Source organism: Camponotus floridanus, unplaced genomic scaffold, assembly GCF_003227725.1.
Source record: "Camponotus floridanus strain SB8 unplaced genomic scaffold, Cflo_v7.5 scaffold1, whole genome shotgun sequence".
NCBI lineage: Eukaryota > Metazoa > Arthropoda > Insecta > Hymenoptera > Formicidae > Camponotus > Camponotus floridanus.
Window position 1 is genome coordinate 6,355,615 of NW_020229214.1, and position 19,839 is coordinate 6,375,453.

Below are 19,839 nucleotides of genomic sequence, written 5' to 3' on the forward strand. Positions count from 1 at the left end.
CGTAAGCGTGCGAACTCGCCAGCGGAAGAACAACCGCGAAAATGTTTGCTTCTATTTTTATCCCACGCGAGGATACAGTGGCGTACGAAGCGAGAGCGGGAGCGAGAGCGAGCGCGATGTGACGGATGCGCGAATGCGATGGAAAATGCGAAAAGTGTTCGATAACCGTGTAACGGAGGCTTTTGCATTCGATAACGTCATCTCGCGCAACGACGTCACCGCGCCGACACCCGTCGCTCCCTCGGGATCTCGAGTTTCCTCGCGGAAAAAACCAATTTTTCGCAGAAATTCGCCATTTCTACGGAACATCTCGTCGCGTCGTATAATATGCGATGCATTAAAATATTAATAGCGCTTATTAGTTTATACGCTTATACGGAATGTTCCAGCTGTACCGAAGAATATTTTAGAATCTAGATTATTTGGCGAATTTTCTTAAGAGAAAATTTCTCTCACGGAAAAATTTTCAGGAACGTTTGCCCCAATTCAGACTCGAAGCTGCGAGGAGAAAAATGAACTACAGAAGTCTGTACTCGGGTAATTTCAGGTCGAACTTACTTTCACGAATATTTCATTTGAGATTTTTATTCGTCGAAAAAGTAATCTGTAAATTAAATATTAATATTGAAAAAACATTGCGAGAGACAATCAATTTCATCGCGCGATGTTTTTGATATAAATCCGAGTTTATCAAAAAATCTGTCGATAAGAGGTTCTTCGATAAATCTAAAATATTTTCTACATGCTGTTTACAACAACATCGCTCGCATCATCCATCTTCCGTACAAATGCATATTCTGATCATACGAGTTTTCATTTTCAATCGTAAATACATGAAAATCCAAATTAATCTCTCTCCGCTCCCTCATTAAAAGTTACTTGTTCAAATGTAATTATTTTCACGTGATATTAACAAGCATGATTGCTTTAAAAGTTTCATACAAATCAAGATATATTATGTACTATATATATATATACATTTGAAGCGAACTCTAAATGTGAATACAGAATAGGTGAAATCGCACACGTATATAAAATAAAGAAATTTATTCAAATTTCTTTTTATAAATCTTTTCCTCTATAAATTAACAAGTCGCGATGCTATTCACGTTACATTTTATCGCTGTCTTATCGTAATTGTGAAATTATCGCGCCTGCATAACAAGATGCAAGAGTTGCGAATAAAGAAACGGAGCAAAAAAAGACGAGTTGGCACAAAAGAAACGCGTGCGCATGTAGAATCGCATAGCAGGCGTGTAGGAAACACACGAAGGGTAAATGAGGCGCCATCAGTCACAGTCAAAATGCTCCACGTCATAGTCGGGAGTGGATCTCTCTCGCGTACGTCAAAGTCCAATGATGGAAATTAATGCACTTTCTTTCGCTGAGTAACGAATGCCGAAACGGAATGTCCGCGATCACGCGAGAAAAAATTCCCTTTTCCCTCTTTCCCCCTCTAATTTTAATTCACTCTGATGCGTCGCGAAAAAAGTCTGTGATTAAACTATGCGTGAAAATGTCGTTGGGAACAATTTTATTACGAGAGGTAGAGACGCACAATGGACAACACGATGCGTTTCAAAAGCCATTCTGCGTATCATGCTTCTTAGAAAATAATAAAGAAGAATATTACGCATTCCGTTTTTATTTTCTTGCGTTTTCTTGAAATATTTGCAAATCCATTTGGAATAACTTATTTTATATTTCTCATGAATATACGTTTATCCACATCGATGATGAGTTTCTTATTTCACGCTTGCATGTTCCATGTAAAATATACGAAGTGTTTTTATCTTCGATCATTATTATAATATAAACTTTCTCTTTCATTTATATATGTCATGTTTTATTAATTTTTTATGTAATAAAGAGAATCTTCGAAATCCTCCGTTCGCACAAAAACACTCTACACTACGTTAATATTCTCACCGAATGGTAAGAAAGGTATGATCGCACAAATATCTTTATAATATCTTTATAATATCCTTATAATATCTTATCTCGATATGCGTACTGATCTTTTGCGTCAGTCGAAAAATTTATCTCCTAACTTATTTTTAATAGAATCGCGCGAAAACACACAGACTCGAGACATTTTAGATTAGTCGCGGACTGATCTCATTTTAGTTTAGAAATATAAATCATATGGAATACGCGAAGCTTTGTAATTTACGACCTTAAGAATAAGGTTCTTTGCCCTGGAAGCAGAAAGATGTGTTATATATATATATATATACTCAGATATAAGACATTTGAGGAAAGTCACAGAACTTTGCAGATTGTTATCGCTCCGAGATGTCGATATGTCATAACAGATATATTAAAAGTAACGAGATTAGTTCCGGCGGCAAAATTTATAGCGATCGGAAACATGTATAAATATCTCAGATCGCTTCATTAATTCAAAGCGATATAAAAAAATATACGACTCGATCGGACATAATCGGCTCCATAAATAGTATACAGAAGGTTACGTGAAGAAAATGCATCATCGGCTCCTAAGAAACTCGTTTTCATATCTGCAAGGAACCGGTTAACAAATTTTTTTTCCTTTTTCCGATATCGTTAATTATCATTTGATATGTCTGCATTCATAGATATGCCTATCTTCGAAGAGTATTGAAACTTGTTTAAACACGTTCACTTTGTAAACGGCAGATTTCGCCTTTTGTCTCGCAACTATGGTCATCATCTCGCATTTTTGTAACGTGTCTTCTCTACACGCAGTCCCTTCCTTTCTCTTGCCTTTTTCATTTTTACCCGCCGTTACACTCGCTCGTATCATTCCTGCGACGAGATAATACGTTCCCGTCTTCTCTTTATTATCCTCTGTCCTCCTTTTTTCCTTCGTACTACCCGCCATTTACTTTTATTTACATTTATCGCCTCGGCTTTACGCGAACTACTTACTAACGTAACGCAACGCCAAGATCGCGACCATGAAGTAAATCGAGTAAACGTCTATCATTTTATCGCTTCATGACCTGATTTACTATGGCGAATTAGAGCTGCCGGCTAATTGATATTTAAAACGAGATTCAAAAGATTACTGATTTCAAAGTTAAGCTGAAAATTTCTCCTACATAATCGTAGAAAAGTATGAACATTCTAGCTGTTATTTACGATACGAATTCGTTTGCAAATATTTCAAAAAATAAAATCGAAAAAAAAACGCAGTCATTATTAGCTGCGAGATACACGAGGATAGCTCGCGTGTATGGTTCATCGGGAAAGGCGGCACGTCGTGCCGCGAAGAAAAGAGAAGAAGGCTGGCGGCGACCCCGAGAAAGTATCGAAGAGAAAGCACGTGAAGTTCCGTTCGTTTCGGTTCCAGAACGCGAGCGGAGAGCACGCGCTCCAAGCCTTCTTTCTTTTCAGAGGCCTGACCATCGTCGGAAGTTCCCTTCGATTTTTGCCCTCCCGTCCATTAAGGAGCTCCATCGGCTTCGTTGTTACATATTCTCCGTAATACTAGCTCCGAAGAAGCAAATGCGGCCTTCTCCAAAGGTTAGAACAGAATCAGCGACAAACGTAAAGAGGGAACAAAGTTCTCTCGCGAAAGATTGGAAAGTATGATTGCCGTCCGCGGATCAATTCATTTAAAGATTCAGCAGCGGCTCGCGTCTGACAGCACATCTGTTGCGGCTCGTCTAAATTAATTTGAGCGATTTATGCGCAAGTCTTCACTTTTGTCGTGGCTCCTGGTTCGACCCTTCTTTCTCTCCGTGCTAATTTAAATTGTAAGCGAATGCTAATAAATCCACATTTTAATGCAATTTTAATACATTCTATTCTATGTGCTTACATTCTATTCTATGTGCTAACTGCAGATATTATTTCAACAAGATATTATATAGATAATTGGGAAATTTTTTATCACAAGGAGTACTTGCACATATTTATCCGCTTCTAGTTTTTCGTGAAATAATCAATTCTTATGTTACATCAATGATATTAGACTCATATGTGAATATATAATAATTGCTTTAATGCATATTCAAAATACGAAATTTATAGCACATGTATCGACGTTGTATGTGCGCTTTTATACGCTCGGATATTGAAATTACTTGGTCCCAATTTCCCGAGCGACACATTCCCTATCAAGACATTATGCGCATTCGGTTCTCATCCCTGTCTATTAAATCTCTTTTTCTTAAGATAAAATCGATGTAATATACATCTCCGAGACCGGCTTTATCGCAGAGATAGTGTTTCCTATTGAACCCGAGTTCCACGGCGTGCTGTGCATACGAAGCTTCTCTAGTAGTAAGTCATTATATCGCTTTGAGGCTTCGTTCCAGCCGTTTCTTCCTTCCGTGATTTTATTATTAGATATTCCTGCTTCCGAGTCATACTTCGAAACTTGATTCGCCGCGACCAATCCAGAGAACTCCATTCCGATCTTAATATCATCCAGCGAGTGAGAAACGCGTGAAAATTACTCGCGATGCGACTTTGCGAGTACGAAATTTTGATTTAATTCCTTCGACCACGCGAGTTTGTGTGTGACGTGAGATTTTTTTTCATCGCACATGCGACGCGGTTGAAACTTTATTCGTAACTAATACTATCATCACCGCCCACACACGACTTGTCTTGACTATCCCGCGTTTTACGCATCCGTTAATTCCAACCCGAACTATCAACCACTCGCCGCCCTTCATAGAGTAATGTGCCACATTCTATCCGATTGTACTATAAGCTTCTTTCGAGCTTAGATCCTGTCGATTCGAAACGGCGCGTTTGGAAATCGATTTAGCTCTAACCGATACTGACGAACAGAAACGAAGGGAGGGAGGATAGAGAAGCCAGAATCTTCCTCTTACGTACTATCGCATTTGCCCGGAAGGGTGGACTCATCCACTTCGATTCAAATTTCATCGATCTCATATACATTCTCATGTATGTTCGCTTTCCTTCCATAGATTGCGGGTTCCTCGATATTTTCTCGAATATGAATATTTCTATTGCATTTTATTGCTGTATTGTGTATCGTTTATTGGAGTTTCTTTTTCTTTACGGTCTTCTTTAAATGCGGCCCGTTTTCGAGTTTTTTAATTAAGATTGTTAGCGATCGTCTAAATCATGTACATTCAATATATTGTACGTGTTCAAATGTTCACAATAATTGTTGAAATTTATCTTGAAAAATATTGTAAAAATATCTTCTCTCTTTGACGAAAATTTTAAGTTGCCATGTCTTCTTTGCACGCGCAATGTATTTCACAACTTCTCAGTATGTATTTAACTTTCTTGGCAAGTGAGTTTCAAATGAAATTTCCGTAAAGTAAAGTCGACTTGAGATTCACCAATACTTTGAAATTAGAACATCAAGACACTCGCAAGTTTAAAGTCCAGTTAAGTACCGCTTAACGTTAGCTTTAGCTAAAATCAACCATAATTTTGACTTTTTTTTTCCTTCACTGCCACATCATATGCAGGACTGTTATGGAGAATTATGTTCTGGAATTATGTATCTGGAAAGAAATAGGCAATCGCATTAAGCTAGCTTTACTTCAATTTTGACTATTGCTACGATTCGATCCAAATAGTCGAGTATCGATTCCACTTTATACCCGCCAGATTGCTAGATCAACGGAGACGCTTTCTTTCGTGCAAACGAACAGAGAAATATGAATTCCTAAGGCTCGTAATTCGCGACACCGAATCGTAAAAACGATCGTTCTTTCTGTTTCTGACTAGCCGTTACTTCTTCCTATACATGCTAGCTCGGTCTTTTTTCTCGTTTTGTTCTCGACAGCTTTCTCGCACTCAGCTAAATCGCTCTCTCCTTTTCCTTTTTATCTCTGGCTCTCTCTCTCTCTCGCTCTCTCTCTCTCTCTCTCTCTCTCTCTCTTTGCTTTTCTCTTTCGCTTCTCTTCGTCTTCGTCTAGGTAACTCCCGCTGTAGATAGATGGAACTACGCCAAACTTTGAAGTAACGGTACACTTAGCAACTATCCGACTATCTCTCTCTCTTTCGCTCTTTCTGGCAACCGCAGCGTAAAGATCTGCCACGAATAGTATTTCGACAATCGCTAGTAATCCTCTTACGCGTCAAAATTAATATTTTCTGTCGATCCGACTATCGCAAGTAATATCTAAAAATAATCTATATCGCGACAGTATGATTATAATAATATAATTTTATTTTTATTATGAATATTATATTATTAAAATACTTTGTGGCGCATTTACAATATATTATTATTATTGTATTATATATATATATATATAATACATTTACAATATATCATTATTATTAATATACTACGCATACGGTTTAACACTGAGGTTAATGCGGCCGGGTTAGAGTCAAGTATTAAATCAACATCGATTCGTTTCGTAAGCGATTCAAGGCGAACTGTCAATGATCCCTTGACTCGATGACATTTTATGCACCACCGATCATTGCTTAAATTAAAATGCATAAAATTTTATCCACGCCTATATTTCGCGTATGTACTAATTATATATAGATAAGCATCGAATAGCGGTAAAATTTAAGACCAATATGAGTTAGACGAAATAACTTATTTATTATACAAGTTACATGTTGCATTTTGCTTTCCAGCATGTAAATTTTCTCATTTATTGATAGAAAACAATTCCTTACTTTTACGAATTCTCTATTTCTTCGTTATAAAAATGCCATGCATCTATTGTTCCTCTGTCATTATTTATGGTTGTATATTTTCCGCTTCTATTTAATAAAGAGAATTTCCATTAAAAGCACAATACTTTTTTTATACAATCTTTAACGTTCTTTCTTTTCTCCCTACTTTCTACTTCTTCTCATTCTTTATTTACTTTCTCCATCTCTATCAATCACTTTTACATATACTCATGTTCAACGAAATAATGGCTACATTGCACATATTTAATCAATGTCTCGATTTTGATATAATTAATAAGCATCACTGTACTGTTTGCTATACATACATGTGGATATATATTTCATGCCTTAACAATCACGCTGAATATTTTTCATTATTTGATTCCGCATTTTTCGATTGCAAATTAAATTTTAATCGCACAAACTGTTATTAATTATTTACTATTAAAAATCCAGAAGTGATTAAAAAGTGGCGGTTCGACTTGGAATATTCCTTTACATATAACAAGATGTTTTTCTACAGCGGCGTTAGTACGGACCTGACGGAAGTAGCGGAAGAAACGGCGGTGAACCTTGCAAACGCATGCTGACAACGCACGAGATGCGACGATAGCGCGAGGAAAGATGATTTATGACCGTGGGACACGCCATGTCGTTTGCTAAACTTTGCGAACGGCTACGCGAGCGAGCGTGTGCGTGTGTACGCGCGTGTGTGCGTATATGCGCGTGTCCACGTGCGCGGGGGAGTAAAGAGTGGACGAAAAACACCAAGAGCGGGGAGAGAACGAAGCGGAATGGAGAGCAGGGAGCAAACTAGAGTAGAATTTATTTCGTGTTCTAGAGAGAAAGCATAGTAAAGCCCTCTCTGAACACTATACATGATATATGAGAACATACACGACAGATAGTAAATACAAAGAAAAATTTACAAAACGAAAAGAGGACAAATACATAACTGCATGTGTAACGCAAGAAAATAAAATGACAAAAGCGAGTGGTAATCGAACAGCGAATTAAGAATATCAAACCTTATGCATATGTAATTCAATTGCATACAAAAAGAGTAATACGAAGAATATTTTCTTTAATGCACACAAGTAGGTGTAAATTATTTTTAAATTTAAGTTACTTAAAAGAAAAATACCAATTTTTTGGAAGAAAATTTTCCAGTGAAATTAAAAAAAAATAAATGTTACTGGAATATCTTATACACGCAGTTCGCTTTCAAGAGATCGAGATAGAACGAGAAAGAGGAGATAAATGGTACCAAAGCGGGCTACCGCCACGGTTCGAAGGGATTGTAACATTGAAATTTGGATCGCTGCCTTGCGAGGTTCCACGCCTCGTTAGCCCGGATGACTTTACGCGACCGCGTTTAAAAGCACGCCTTGTATACACGCACCTGTCACCGTGATATGCGCAGGGTTAAACTACGCATGATCCGCGTGCACGGTCATTACAAGGTGCAGTTTACGAGACTGTTTGTCGAGATCGCGTGATCGCTGGATCGAATGTAAGAAGGCCGCGATATTTCCGACCCACAGAAATTTCATATATATTTATTTTTCCTCTCGGCTTTATATGCGTTATTTGTTGAAAATCGAAAGAGTTATTTTTTTATTTTTTTGTAAATTAAATTTGACCGCAAAATATTTTTTAACGCATCAACAAGTTTCTTTGAAATATTTTTTCGGCAAAATTTGCTGTAGTTTCCGGGCTTTAACGCTCTGCCTCGCTTGTATTTTTCCGCAATTCTTTCAGGACCGGGACAGCTCGCGTTCGATCGCAGCCTCCAGTTTACAATTAAACAACGCGTTTACAACAAAAAACGATATCGTTGCAAGTTTGAGTAAAGAGATTGCATAGAACCTGCAATTTTTGTCGCGGCGTAATGGCGCTTCAGTTACATCGCCGCGATGAAAAAGCGTTTTTACACTTGCCATTCGGAGCCGCCGTCGCGATTCATAAAATAAAACCGAAGCCACACGAGTGCCCGGTCGGCTTATCGTAACCGCGCCGCGACATTAAAAAAACGGCATAAACGCGCGTCTATAAGTGGGCGTGTTAAATCTCTTTGGGCCCATTTCATTTTAATCGCTATACGACACACCATAATTTCGCCGAGAATCGCCATTTTCGCGCATGCGCTAATATCGCGATAGCAGATAAAATCTTTTTATAGCGGAAAGTTTATTTCATTTATGTTTCGTTTATTTTACTAAATCTATCGAGGCGCATAATTTCGTTCTGCTCGGTGAACGCGTCGAATCGCCGCCGGATTTTAACCGTCGATTGCATAATCTTGCGATCGAATTATTCAAGTAAGACTAGAATAGTATGTTTTCTTTTCTATAAAAAAGAAAAAGAAAGACTGACACCACGGCGATTTATTTATGTCGGCGTGAATTTGGGTCATTTACAGGATCCACGGATGCACGCATAATGTACAGTCCGAGTATGCATAAGTAAAAGCAATTGCAATACGCCGGTTCGATTCTGACCTTTTCTTTCTCTCGCAACGATCGATGCGGTTCGCATATATATGCGTATACATATATTGACACGTGCACTCTCTCGCTCTTTCTCATACATGCTTGTATCAGCGAAATATAATTTGCACACGCCCAATCCTCTATGCGCGAGAATGACCACTAAAAGAGAAAAACAAAATTTCCCAAATAGCTTTGCGCTTGCCGAGATAATTATTGTGATATACAAATGCAAAAAACATTTTAGAAAAAACATTTTTTTTATCGTGAAATAATATTTCAAAGATATCAAAACATTTTTTTGCTTTCAGCGTCTAGAGAGAATGCATATATATTTTTTAAACGTGTGAAAAAGACTGTACATTTTTTCCAGAATAGAACATACAATTTATGATTTTGCGAAACTAATAAATTAATGGCACTAGGAAATGTCAAAAGATGCTAATTCGAGATAAGAATACCTACGTTAATTATCTTGCTGCAATATTACCTGTAGTATTTAGAATTTGAAATTATAATTTGAAAAAATAACATCGCAGAAGTATTCGTCGCGAGAATCTGCTCGAAAACTTGTTCGCATAAGTGGTAAGCACGTGAAAAGATTTTCCGTGTTGGCACGTATACTTTTCGCTAGAAGCGTTAACAGCCGCTGCTTCTTCGTCTCATGCTCCTTCCTTTTATGCCGTACTAACGCGCGACAGAAACCGAAGAATTTATTCGGACCGCTTATCGAGACCTCCCAGGGAAGAAGACCGGTTGTCCATTCGAAGATTAATGAACGCTAGCTGTACTAGGAGCGGAGGCTCATTAGAACGCATTAACCTCGAGCACATTCATTCTTTTTTCACGCGTTACTCAATCCTGATGACATATTGACCACTACTCGAAATATCAACCTCGAAGAAAAAATATAGCCACTATTGCCTACCATAAATTGCGCATCGTTTGCAAAATAATCTTTTCGACACAGACTATCTTATGAATACGTACGTATGCAAATAGTGACATATATATGTAAATAATTATTCGAGTTTAACGACTTGTATTTAGAACTATTGCCATACGATTCAGTCATATCCGTTGTTTTATTACTAATTCAAAAATGTAACAAATTATTCTCTAATTCAACAATTGCCAAAACTATTGTAAAATATTGCGAGTATATACAATTTTTAAAATTATATTATATCTTCTCTATTCTTAATATTATTCGTATTATAATTTTTAAAAATTGAATCTAATTAAAGATGTATCATATGTGATATACATTGCTTTTCAATTATGTTTCTCTGTAAAGGTTATGAAAAAAATCATCCTATAAATATATCAATTAAATATAATTAATCTTTATAATTTATCTTTAATTAATTTTCGAATATATAAGTAAAAATCAAAAATCAGGTATGACACTAATCGCGGTAATACATACAAATACAAAATTTTCTGTGAAGCTTCGATTAACCATCGACAGTCTGAACGACATGTGTGCGAACGTTAATGGTTTCCCTGGATCATATCTTATCATTATTATCGTGAATCGCTCAGAAGAGGCTAATTTATCTGCCGGCAGTATATGGAATGCAGATAATTTTATAATATATAGCAAAGCCAAGAGTATATAATTTTAAAGGAAAAGATTTCCATCTCATACCAAACATACCAAACGGAAGCATTTTGCATAAATAGCTTATCACTCGCATGTTCTACTAGTAGTAAAAAAAATTATAAATCTAATCAAATAATGCATCTTATACTGTTTCGATTTCACTTTTCCACATACTATATTATCTTTAGTTAGTAAAGTCATAAAATATTCTGAGAAAGAAAGTTTTTAACTATTAAAAAATATCCTTATAAATTTATGTAAAATATTCTTATAAATATACATAAAATTTTATATACATATGCAAAATTATATTTTAATTATAATATTTAACGGTGAATCAACTTAAAAATGATCAATTAAAGTATATTGAGACTACTGATTTATAAAATTGGAATACGTTACTTGGAATATATTTTTGCATTTAATATTATAAAAAAATATTTTTTTCAATTATCTATATTTAATATATAATATTTTTTGCAGAGAAAGTTGAAAGTTACACAATCTTGAAATTGATAATTAAGAGATGCTAGTAAACGTGACAGAATCTTTATATATACGTTCTTCGCATAAATACAATAGAAAAAAAATACAAAAAGGTGATAATAATTTTATGCTCTAAGCTTGTTTAATGTATAAACCTTTTTGTACGTGTAACGCAACCGACAAAAACGAATAAAAATTGCAAAACGATTTAACGCTCGCGATTAAACAAAACGGTAAGCAATATAACCTTTATCAAAATAACGATATCTCGAATTGCGATAAATAGTATTCGATTAAGCATACCGTAAATTCCGTCGCATTGACCATTTTGGTTACCGCAAATATTTTTTATTGTTTCAAAGAGATATTTATTTTTTTATTTCAATGAAAAAAAAGATATTTCCTTTGTCTACATAATCGAGGAATTGAATGAAACCATTGTGTAATTGTAGTTTATTAAGAATCAATAATATTTTGGCGACTAATGAAAAGAGTTTCAGGCAATTTATATAACTTAGAACAATATACAAATTTTATATAAATTTTGGCAACCCCGATTCTCTCTAACTGGTTCAATTCTTTCGAGATAGAGTGTATAAATTTTATTCTACTACATCAAAACTGATTCATTCCAAAGTGTGATAAGACGAAACACATATCGAGCAATGAATTCGTTGCGCAAATGAAGACGAGAACTTCGATTACATCGCGCAAAGAGCCAACAAAGGATAAGTAGGACTTGCCGATCGTGTGAAAACAAGGCGTATGTAAAAGAAAAGAGAAATAAATTTGAAAGCGTACTCACCTCGGTGCGCTGCGATAACCTCTTGTTCAGCTCGTGGAGCCTGTAGTCCGGCTGGCTGTAGCCATAGGCTGGAGTATGCCTCCTGGGGACAGGCAACGATCTGTCAGATCAGACCGATCGGTCAATGTTAGGTGTGCTGTGTACAGCGTGTTACTCTCGCGTGTATGCGCGAATGTTTCATGCATACAATACACCAGCGATGGTCGCGTTGCGTCGAGCCCCCTCGTCGAATTTTCGTAAGGCATCCCTAGAGGAGGGGTACTACCGATTGGTTGCTTGACTCTCTCGAGCACGAGCACAAAATGCCCTCGGACATGGCACAGATTCGCGAAATGTAGTCTAGGACTTTTAGCACATCCGCATCAGTTTTCGATTTTTTTCAACGCAAGGGCGTTGGAGAAGCGAAAATTTATAAATGCCACAAGTGTCGAAGGGCTCGATGCAACACTCAATCTCTAATGCATTTCGTCGAAAAAAAGCTCTGAAGAATTAATTAAAATTATGTTCGCTCAAAATGAATTTATTCAAGTCCTAAAATAAAAAAAATTGTCGAGATCATTGTTATAGTTAATTTTTCACTTATGTAATTTTAATAAATATGATTTCAACGCTGTACACTTGTAAAAGTTTCTTACTTAATACGTAATGTCTACGTAAATATATCTACAATATAACAGTGAGACATTCTCTGGAACTTTCTCAATGTTGTAAATTTCAATCTTCAATTGAAGATATAATTTCAGTAAGCTCAGATTTCGCTACTGTAAGCGAAAATTATTTCTTGTGTGTGACATAATATACTCGTACATCTTTCAAAAAGATTCAGCACTTTTCTCTGCAGAAGAATGTAACAAATGCTATCAATTCTAAAACGAAAGGGAGGCGATAAGTTGTTATCGTGCCGCGAAATATATAATTAAAATGTCATTAACCTTTTTTTTTTCTTATGCCGCAAATGCGAAACACTGGCCAAGAATATGTCCCGAGACAAATATAATTCTTTCCTCTTCTCTTTTTTATTACATTTTTTATATTCTTTTTTACTGCATTTTATAGTTTTTTCTTGCAATGCATTAATTAATCCGCGACATGTTTCAATATTTTAAGGAAAATTATATAACTGAAAATATCTAAAGAAGCAAATTATCGTAATTATCTTTGTATCAATTCGACATTACAATTAATAAAATCATATAAGCTGCGTGTTTCTTCACGTGTATAGTTTGACAATGTCATTTCAACTTTGATAGCTCCGAGATAGATAATGAATGTGCATCTTGCTTTTTCAAAATGTAAGGTGAATACATTTACTATAAAATGCAATGTATTATTATTTTATAAAAAAAAGATATAATATATATAATATATAAAATATTGTACGCGATTAGAAGTTTTCGACGTACTTTATTACGATCGAGACGATAGACTGAGGAGAAAAATTCAAACGTAAGAAAGATTGAACGTAAGAAAAGTGTTTATAAACAAATAGTAAAATGTATGCGTGTATGCGTATGTATTGTTCAAAAAAAGTAAACAGTAAGAATGAATTGTTCCAGCTCTCATAATAATATTTATAATGAGAATTATTAAACACACAACAATTTCTGTAAAATGTTAAAATAAGATGAAGAGAGAGAACCTATTATTTTTATACATATTAAATTTATTTCCATTTCCACAAAGCAATTTTATGGAGCCACGTCTTATTTAAACACTCTCTTGATGTATATGAAATATTATATATATTTATATATATTTGTTTTCAGATCTTTAATTTAATGTAAATTATTATAAAATAATACAATGTGTTGAAATTTTTTGTAAATTGTAATAAGTCGTAAATATTCCCGAAATAATCCCTTTTCTACTTGAAATTTGCTAAAGAAATATTTTTCAAGCGTATCCTTGTTGTTTGATAGTTTTGATTTAGAAGTTCTGAAATTAATTGCGAATGTGTATATAAAAACCTTTAAAATCGAGCTTTAATAGTATTCGTATATGAATGTATCGTCGTCGTATATTGAAAAGTTTAGCCGCCATTTAGTTGTTTGATGAAATAACATCATATATCGGGATCAATAACGCAAAGGTCGTCATATTTATGTTGTCAGTCCGATTGTCGACGATCATCCGGACTAATAATTCGATAACGATTATCAAATATATTACACGCGAGGGACATATTCAATTTTCACGAATCATAGTACAACGATGAGCTGATTACAATAATTTTGTAATGGCAAACATAAATGCGAATTAATTTCCGTGCACTGCAATACCATGATATTTTTCTTCCATTTCATTTGAGTGCACGACGTCGTCCGTGAATTATTCACTTAGAGGAACAATTCATCGCGCGGCGCGGGTCGAACGTTGATATAAAAACTTCCTATATTCCTAAACGTTTAAAAATGTTGGAAATAATTTTTTTAAAAAAACACGCGTACTGTAAATTTTTCTTTTTATTTCTACCTACAATTTTTCATATGAGAAAGACGATGTGTTTTATTGAGAGCGTTTTATTGAAAGCGTTTTTCAAATCATCGAGGATCAGGTTTTTGGTTCCCGATCGATCGTGAAATAACAGTTGGTTAACCGGCGGGTAATTAACGTCGCATTGATAATATTTAGTGCTCGAAATAGTCCGGATTGTACATTGCGCGCGTATTCGCGTCCCGAGGCCGGACGAATGATCATTAAGAAACAGCGCGGCCCGGTGATTAATAACAAGAGTACGCAGAATATTCCGGTAACAGAGAGTTCAGCGCGCCGAATTTCCGGTAACGAACTTCAGCATCGTTCGATCGATACTATATTTAGCACGTTACACATTATTCTTTCGCGGTGTTTTGCGTAATGTACGAATAAATCGCATAGTCCCAATCTACACGTTGAAGAGAAGCAACAAGATAAATATCAAAGAGAAAATTGTTTTGAAAATGACTTTAAAGATTGTAAGAGATAGGACGATCGAAAGACCCCTTTCTTTCGAATTCTCGGACTATCGACCTTGGTGATACACGTGTCGCAGTTTTTTTTTCCATGGATTAACCAGCCTTGTAAAATCGCATAATCCCAATCTACGCATTGAAGAGAAACAAAAAGATAAATATCAAAGAGAAAATTGTAAAGTTATTTTGAAAATTACTTTAAAGATTGTAAGAGATAGGATGAGCGAAAGACCCCTTTCTTCCGAATTCTCGGGTTATCGACCTTGGTGATACACGTGTCGAAGTCTTTTTTTCCATGGATTAACCAGCCTTGTAAAATCGCATAATCCTAATCTACGCGTTGAAGAAAAGCAAAAAGATAAATATCAAAGAGAAAATTGTAAAGTTATTTTGAAAATTACTTTAAAGATTGTAAGATAGGATGAGCGAAAGACCCTTTTCTTCCGAATTCTCGAGCTATCGACCTTGGTGATACACGTGTCGCAGTCTTTTTTTCCATATATTAACCGGCCTTGTAAAATCGCTATGCTAATTATAACGCATATATGTGTAGTTGTACGAGGCTAAGAGAGGAGGAAAGATAGATAAACAAAGTAGACATAAGCGTTGCGATGATGCGAGAATAATAATTACGCCTATTAGTGTACGTAAGTCTTAGAAATCGGGGGACGGACTTGTTCCGTAATTGACGTTGCAAAAATGTAAATTAACGCTTTATTTAAATCCTCGAATGTCGTAAAAACATTTTATCTGTAATTTTCCATCGGATTTGTGACGCCAATTATGATTGATAGTACATATCCGGTACAGTAATTACATGAGGAAATAACAGATGGTAAATATTTGATATAATAATTAAACGAAGAAACAACAGTTTCTTCTTGCAATCAACCACGTTAAGTTAATTAGAATTGGAATGCAAATAAAATAATTCTATACACGAATTTTGATAGAAATCATAATTTCAGAAAAATAATCCTTAGCCACAATGATAAGGCTTTTTATTCAGCGCCATCGATAAGATAAATCGCTACAATATTTTTCAAAATCTATGTCATGAGAAAATATTAAAAATTGTAAATAGATAACTTTGTCTAATCTTGCAATCTACATGATAGATAAATATATGGATGTCAACAAACTTATATTTAAAATTAAAATTAAAATTTAAGCGCGATTAAGAGTAAATTGAAGAGTATATTTGTCGATAAAACTTTAATAAATGTCAACTAATGAAATAAATAATTATGAATAATAGAGAGGTCGGATCAAGACTGGAGAAAAGATTCAGCGTGATTCTCCTTTTTCATACGCGAGAAAATACGCTGCTCCAAGATCGATCGCGTCGGGAAAGAAAACTCGGACTTTCTCGTCTCCAGAGAATCGACGCCATGGGACTTTGGCGACACGTCACTGTCGCACACGTGTAAACGCGCGCATGTGTACGTGCGTCAAGCAAATTTACCAGGGGTGAGTTCGAGGACTTAAGGGTTGCAAGGGTAACCCAGTGTTGTATACGATTTACTAGGGAGTGACGAGACGCGTGAACAAGCCTTTCGGCTCATTCGAGATATCTCGAGAATAAATGCTCGATGCATTGTAATGATGGAAATTATATTGAAAAAAAATCGTTAAATAAGACTCGAGGTTTTTCGAACTTTAATCTCACATATTTAATAAATTATTTCTACTCTCCTAAAAATTAATTGTTCATAAAATTCAGATAAGATTTATTTATTTAAAAATCTCCATTTTCTTAAAAAATTTTAAACGTCTAGTCGCCTACTAACAATTTATTGAATTCGATTACTTGCAATTTCTCGAATCGAATAACAGTCATCTGAGAATTGATCCAAAGAGACGTAAAGGGACGCGATTGTTTCCGGATTGTGTCGGAAACACTCGCGCGCGGCACACTTGAGGAATCGAGCGTGTAAAGACGGAATTGAATCGCGCTAATATTTAGTCCGATAACGTAATTTCACGCGAGGCACGTAGAGGCCGTAGAGCGTCGTGCAATAACCCCCGTACCGTGCGTGCATGTAACGCCTGGCTTTTCATTCAAGACGTGCAGCACCGATCGAACTAATTAATTCGTCGCACGACAGGCAGGTCGCCGGCGCGAGCCCGCTACGATTTTTACTCGCCTTTTTCCTACATCCCTGTTCTTCACCGAATCCGGAAAGGATCGTGACAGATCATTTCGCCGATACGGAACTAATCCGCTGAATGAAAAACTAGCGCCTCGCACGCGCGCCTTCAAGTCGGCATGCAGCTCGGAATCTTTCAAGGCTGCGCCTTCGAGTCTACGTTTCGAGAGATTCATTAATCCCCAACTCATCATTTCCTTCTTTCGCGAACTAGAATTTTCTTACTTACGTTTTCACGAATATATTTGCTTCTTGTGCGCATTCTTTATATAAAATATGAATAAATTTTATTGACAGTAAATTCGCGAACTAGAATTTTTTTTACTTACGTTTTCACGAATATATTTGCTCCTTGTGCGCATTCTTTATATAAAATATGAATAAATTTTATTGGCGATCATTTATTGAAGAAAATTATTATAATTTAATAAATAAAAATGTGTGTGTTTTATTCACTTCAATTTATTCACTGATCCAATACCGCCACGCTGCCATGAACAGCAAAGATAAGATAGGAAAACTGATCGATTTCGAGAGTCATCGTTCATTGGTCGTAGTAACGTACAACTCGACGTAAGAATCTGCAAATCATTTTTCCTTTCTCATGATAAAAGTGATGAATTTTTTTTATAAAAATCTAATAAATTTATCAGAAAAGGCAACTTTTATAAAGCGCAACTTGGCAACTATGAAACTTAAGTATACATGTTACTACTATTATAGATTTTACATTAACTTCACGTCTTCGTAGAGATAATATATACTCTTCTCGATTGTGCCCGCATAGACGGACATAATTCATCGTTAGTTACTAAAATAACATTGGCGGCATGTATCGATCGCCATGCGATTATCTTGCGCGACAATTCGTTCTCATCGATGCTCGGCTATGGTATCGGACGATTATATACCCATCTTTTCTGAAAATTTGGACGTTTCCAATTTCCATTTACTTCCCCGAATGTAACGATATATAATAAATTATAACATATAAAATTGAGATAGCTTTTAATCTCTAGACTCATCAAGATTCGAGAGATTGCATTTTCCAAATACGATCGTATCCTTCAGCATTTCCTATTTTCGCCGATGCACGACGCACCGGGTTACCGATTGCACCGACCCCACCGCATCCTCGAAAGGGTTAAGGTGAACGATCAGCCTGTCCGATTACTCGAGTCGACGTTGTACGCGCCACGTGCTCGTGCCGGAAGCGGCATCAGCGCGGCCGATATCTCGTCGCAACCCGTAGGGGTCCGCGGGATTTGCAAACAGGTCGCCGTGGGTGGCTTCGCCCGTTATTAAGCCACGGGAGTTAATGGCTTTAGTTTAGTTCGCGTGGCTAATGGGCGTCCCGACGCACCGCACCGCGCCGCTGGGAATCAGCTGACCGACCAGCTGGCCCGCGTGGCTCGGCTCGCGTCGCGTCGCATCGCGACGCTGCGTGCGCGGAACCGCCGGTTGAGAGCCGTCGCCTGCAGGGGTCTCAGATTGGGTTAGCAAAGGGCGCAGTTTGGAGCGAGGGGGCGGCGGCGGCGCCGAGGGAGAGAGCGAGAAAGAGAAAGAGAAGAGAGAGAGAGAGAGAGAGAGAGAAGGGAAACTCGCGGGGGCAGAGGGGAAGCAGCAGGAGGGTGTTATTAGGGGTTGCTCATGGGGTGGCAGTACGATCAATGCCAGGGAGTCATGCTAGTCCCCAAACCCCTCCCCCGAAGTCTATATATAGCGCGCGCGAGTACACACATGTATGGAAGTTCGCGCGTAGACGGGTGAGTGTGTCGAGAGCGTCGCGCTGCTCGCTGCGCGTGTAGTGGTGCACACAGAGTTAATCTATGCTAGAGGAAGAAAGGAGGAGAGAAAGAGAGGGAGGGACCGACAAGGAAGAGAGGAAGAAGAATGAAACGCGCGTAAACGCACGTGTGTGGATGGATATTTTCAACTCCGTGTGTGGACTCTGGGGCATTATCCTCCGCACGCGGCTGTTTTCCGCGTGTTATTCGCGAGTTCGGCAGCAAGTTACTAACGACGGCGACGACATCGGTCCCATTGATTATGCGCGCGGACCCGCCGAATTGTTCGCCATTAATAATCGTCTCGCGATAATATTCCACGCGTGCAAATCGCCCCCGTAGTATCTCACTTCGACGATTATTGAACTTTAAACAAGTAAAGTAGGATTAGTTGGTTGAAGTAGAATTCAGCTTCAAACTAATCGACGACTGGGAAAGTAATTAATCAAAGTTTACTTGCTTATTTACACCTCTAACGTATAACCCGCTGACATTTTTTTTCTAATTTATTATATAATCTAAAATATGAAAGATATCTTTTTCTCTATAAAAAATAATGGTTTTTAATTCGTCTATAATATAGCGAGGAGAAAACCTGTGATACGATCCGCATACGTTGTACAATTTTTTAAATAGTTTCTTTCCCTTTTATCTCTTTCGAAAAGGGGATGGCAAAACTAATTGTTGTAAATGAAACGTTAAGTAGAGCCGGGGAGAAAGACTTTCGTAAACAGTGCCGCGTTGAGCACACGGCGCATTATGTGTCTCAAAGTGATGCACCGCGTGTAATGCGCAATCTGCATGTCATAAGGATAATAATGGCGAAAGGTACGAGTAAGCTCGTACGAGGACATTATCACGGGTTTTAGCCCGCTCACACGCACGATGCAATATGGTGGTGGCCTAACTGTCGAAGGATGGTGCGACGCAGCATTCGCTATTAACGA

At 37.0% G+C, this 19,839-nt stretch overlaps 1 protein-coding gene across 6 annotated transcripts in view; it reads right to left on the reverse strand.

The window, feature by feature from the left end:
* Window positions 1-19,839, reverse strand: part of LOC105259182 (LIM domain-binding protein 2) — a 142,026-nt gene that overhangs the window by 10,941 nt on the left and 111,246 nt on the right. For 4 of the 6 annotated variants that reach the window (XM_025408595.1, XM_025408588.1, XM_025408582.1 and 1 more), the window contains one exon: window positions 12,005-12,104. In XM_025408595.1, coding sequence (XP_025264380.1) covers window positions 12,005-12,104 — 100 coding nt within the window. The remainder of the gene's footprint in view (window positions 1-12,004; window positions 12,105-19,839) is intronic. The other 2 variants (XM_011270951.2, XM_025408583.1) reach the window with 1 other exon arrangement.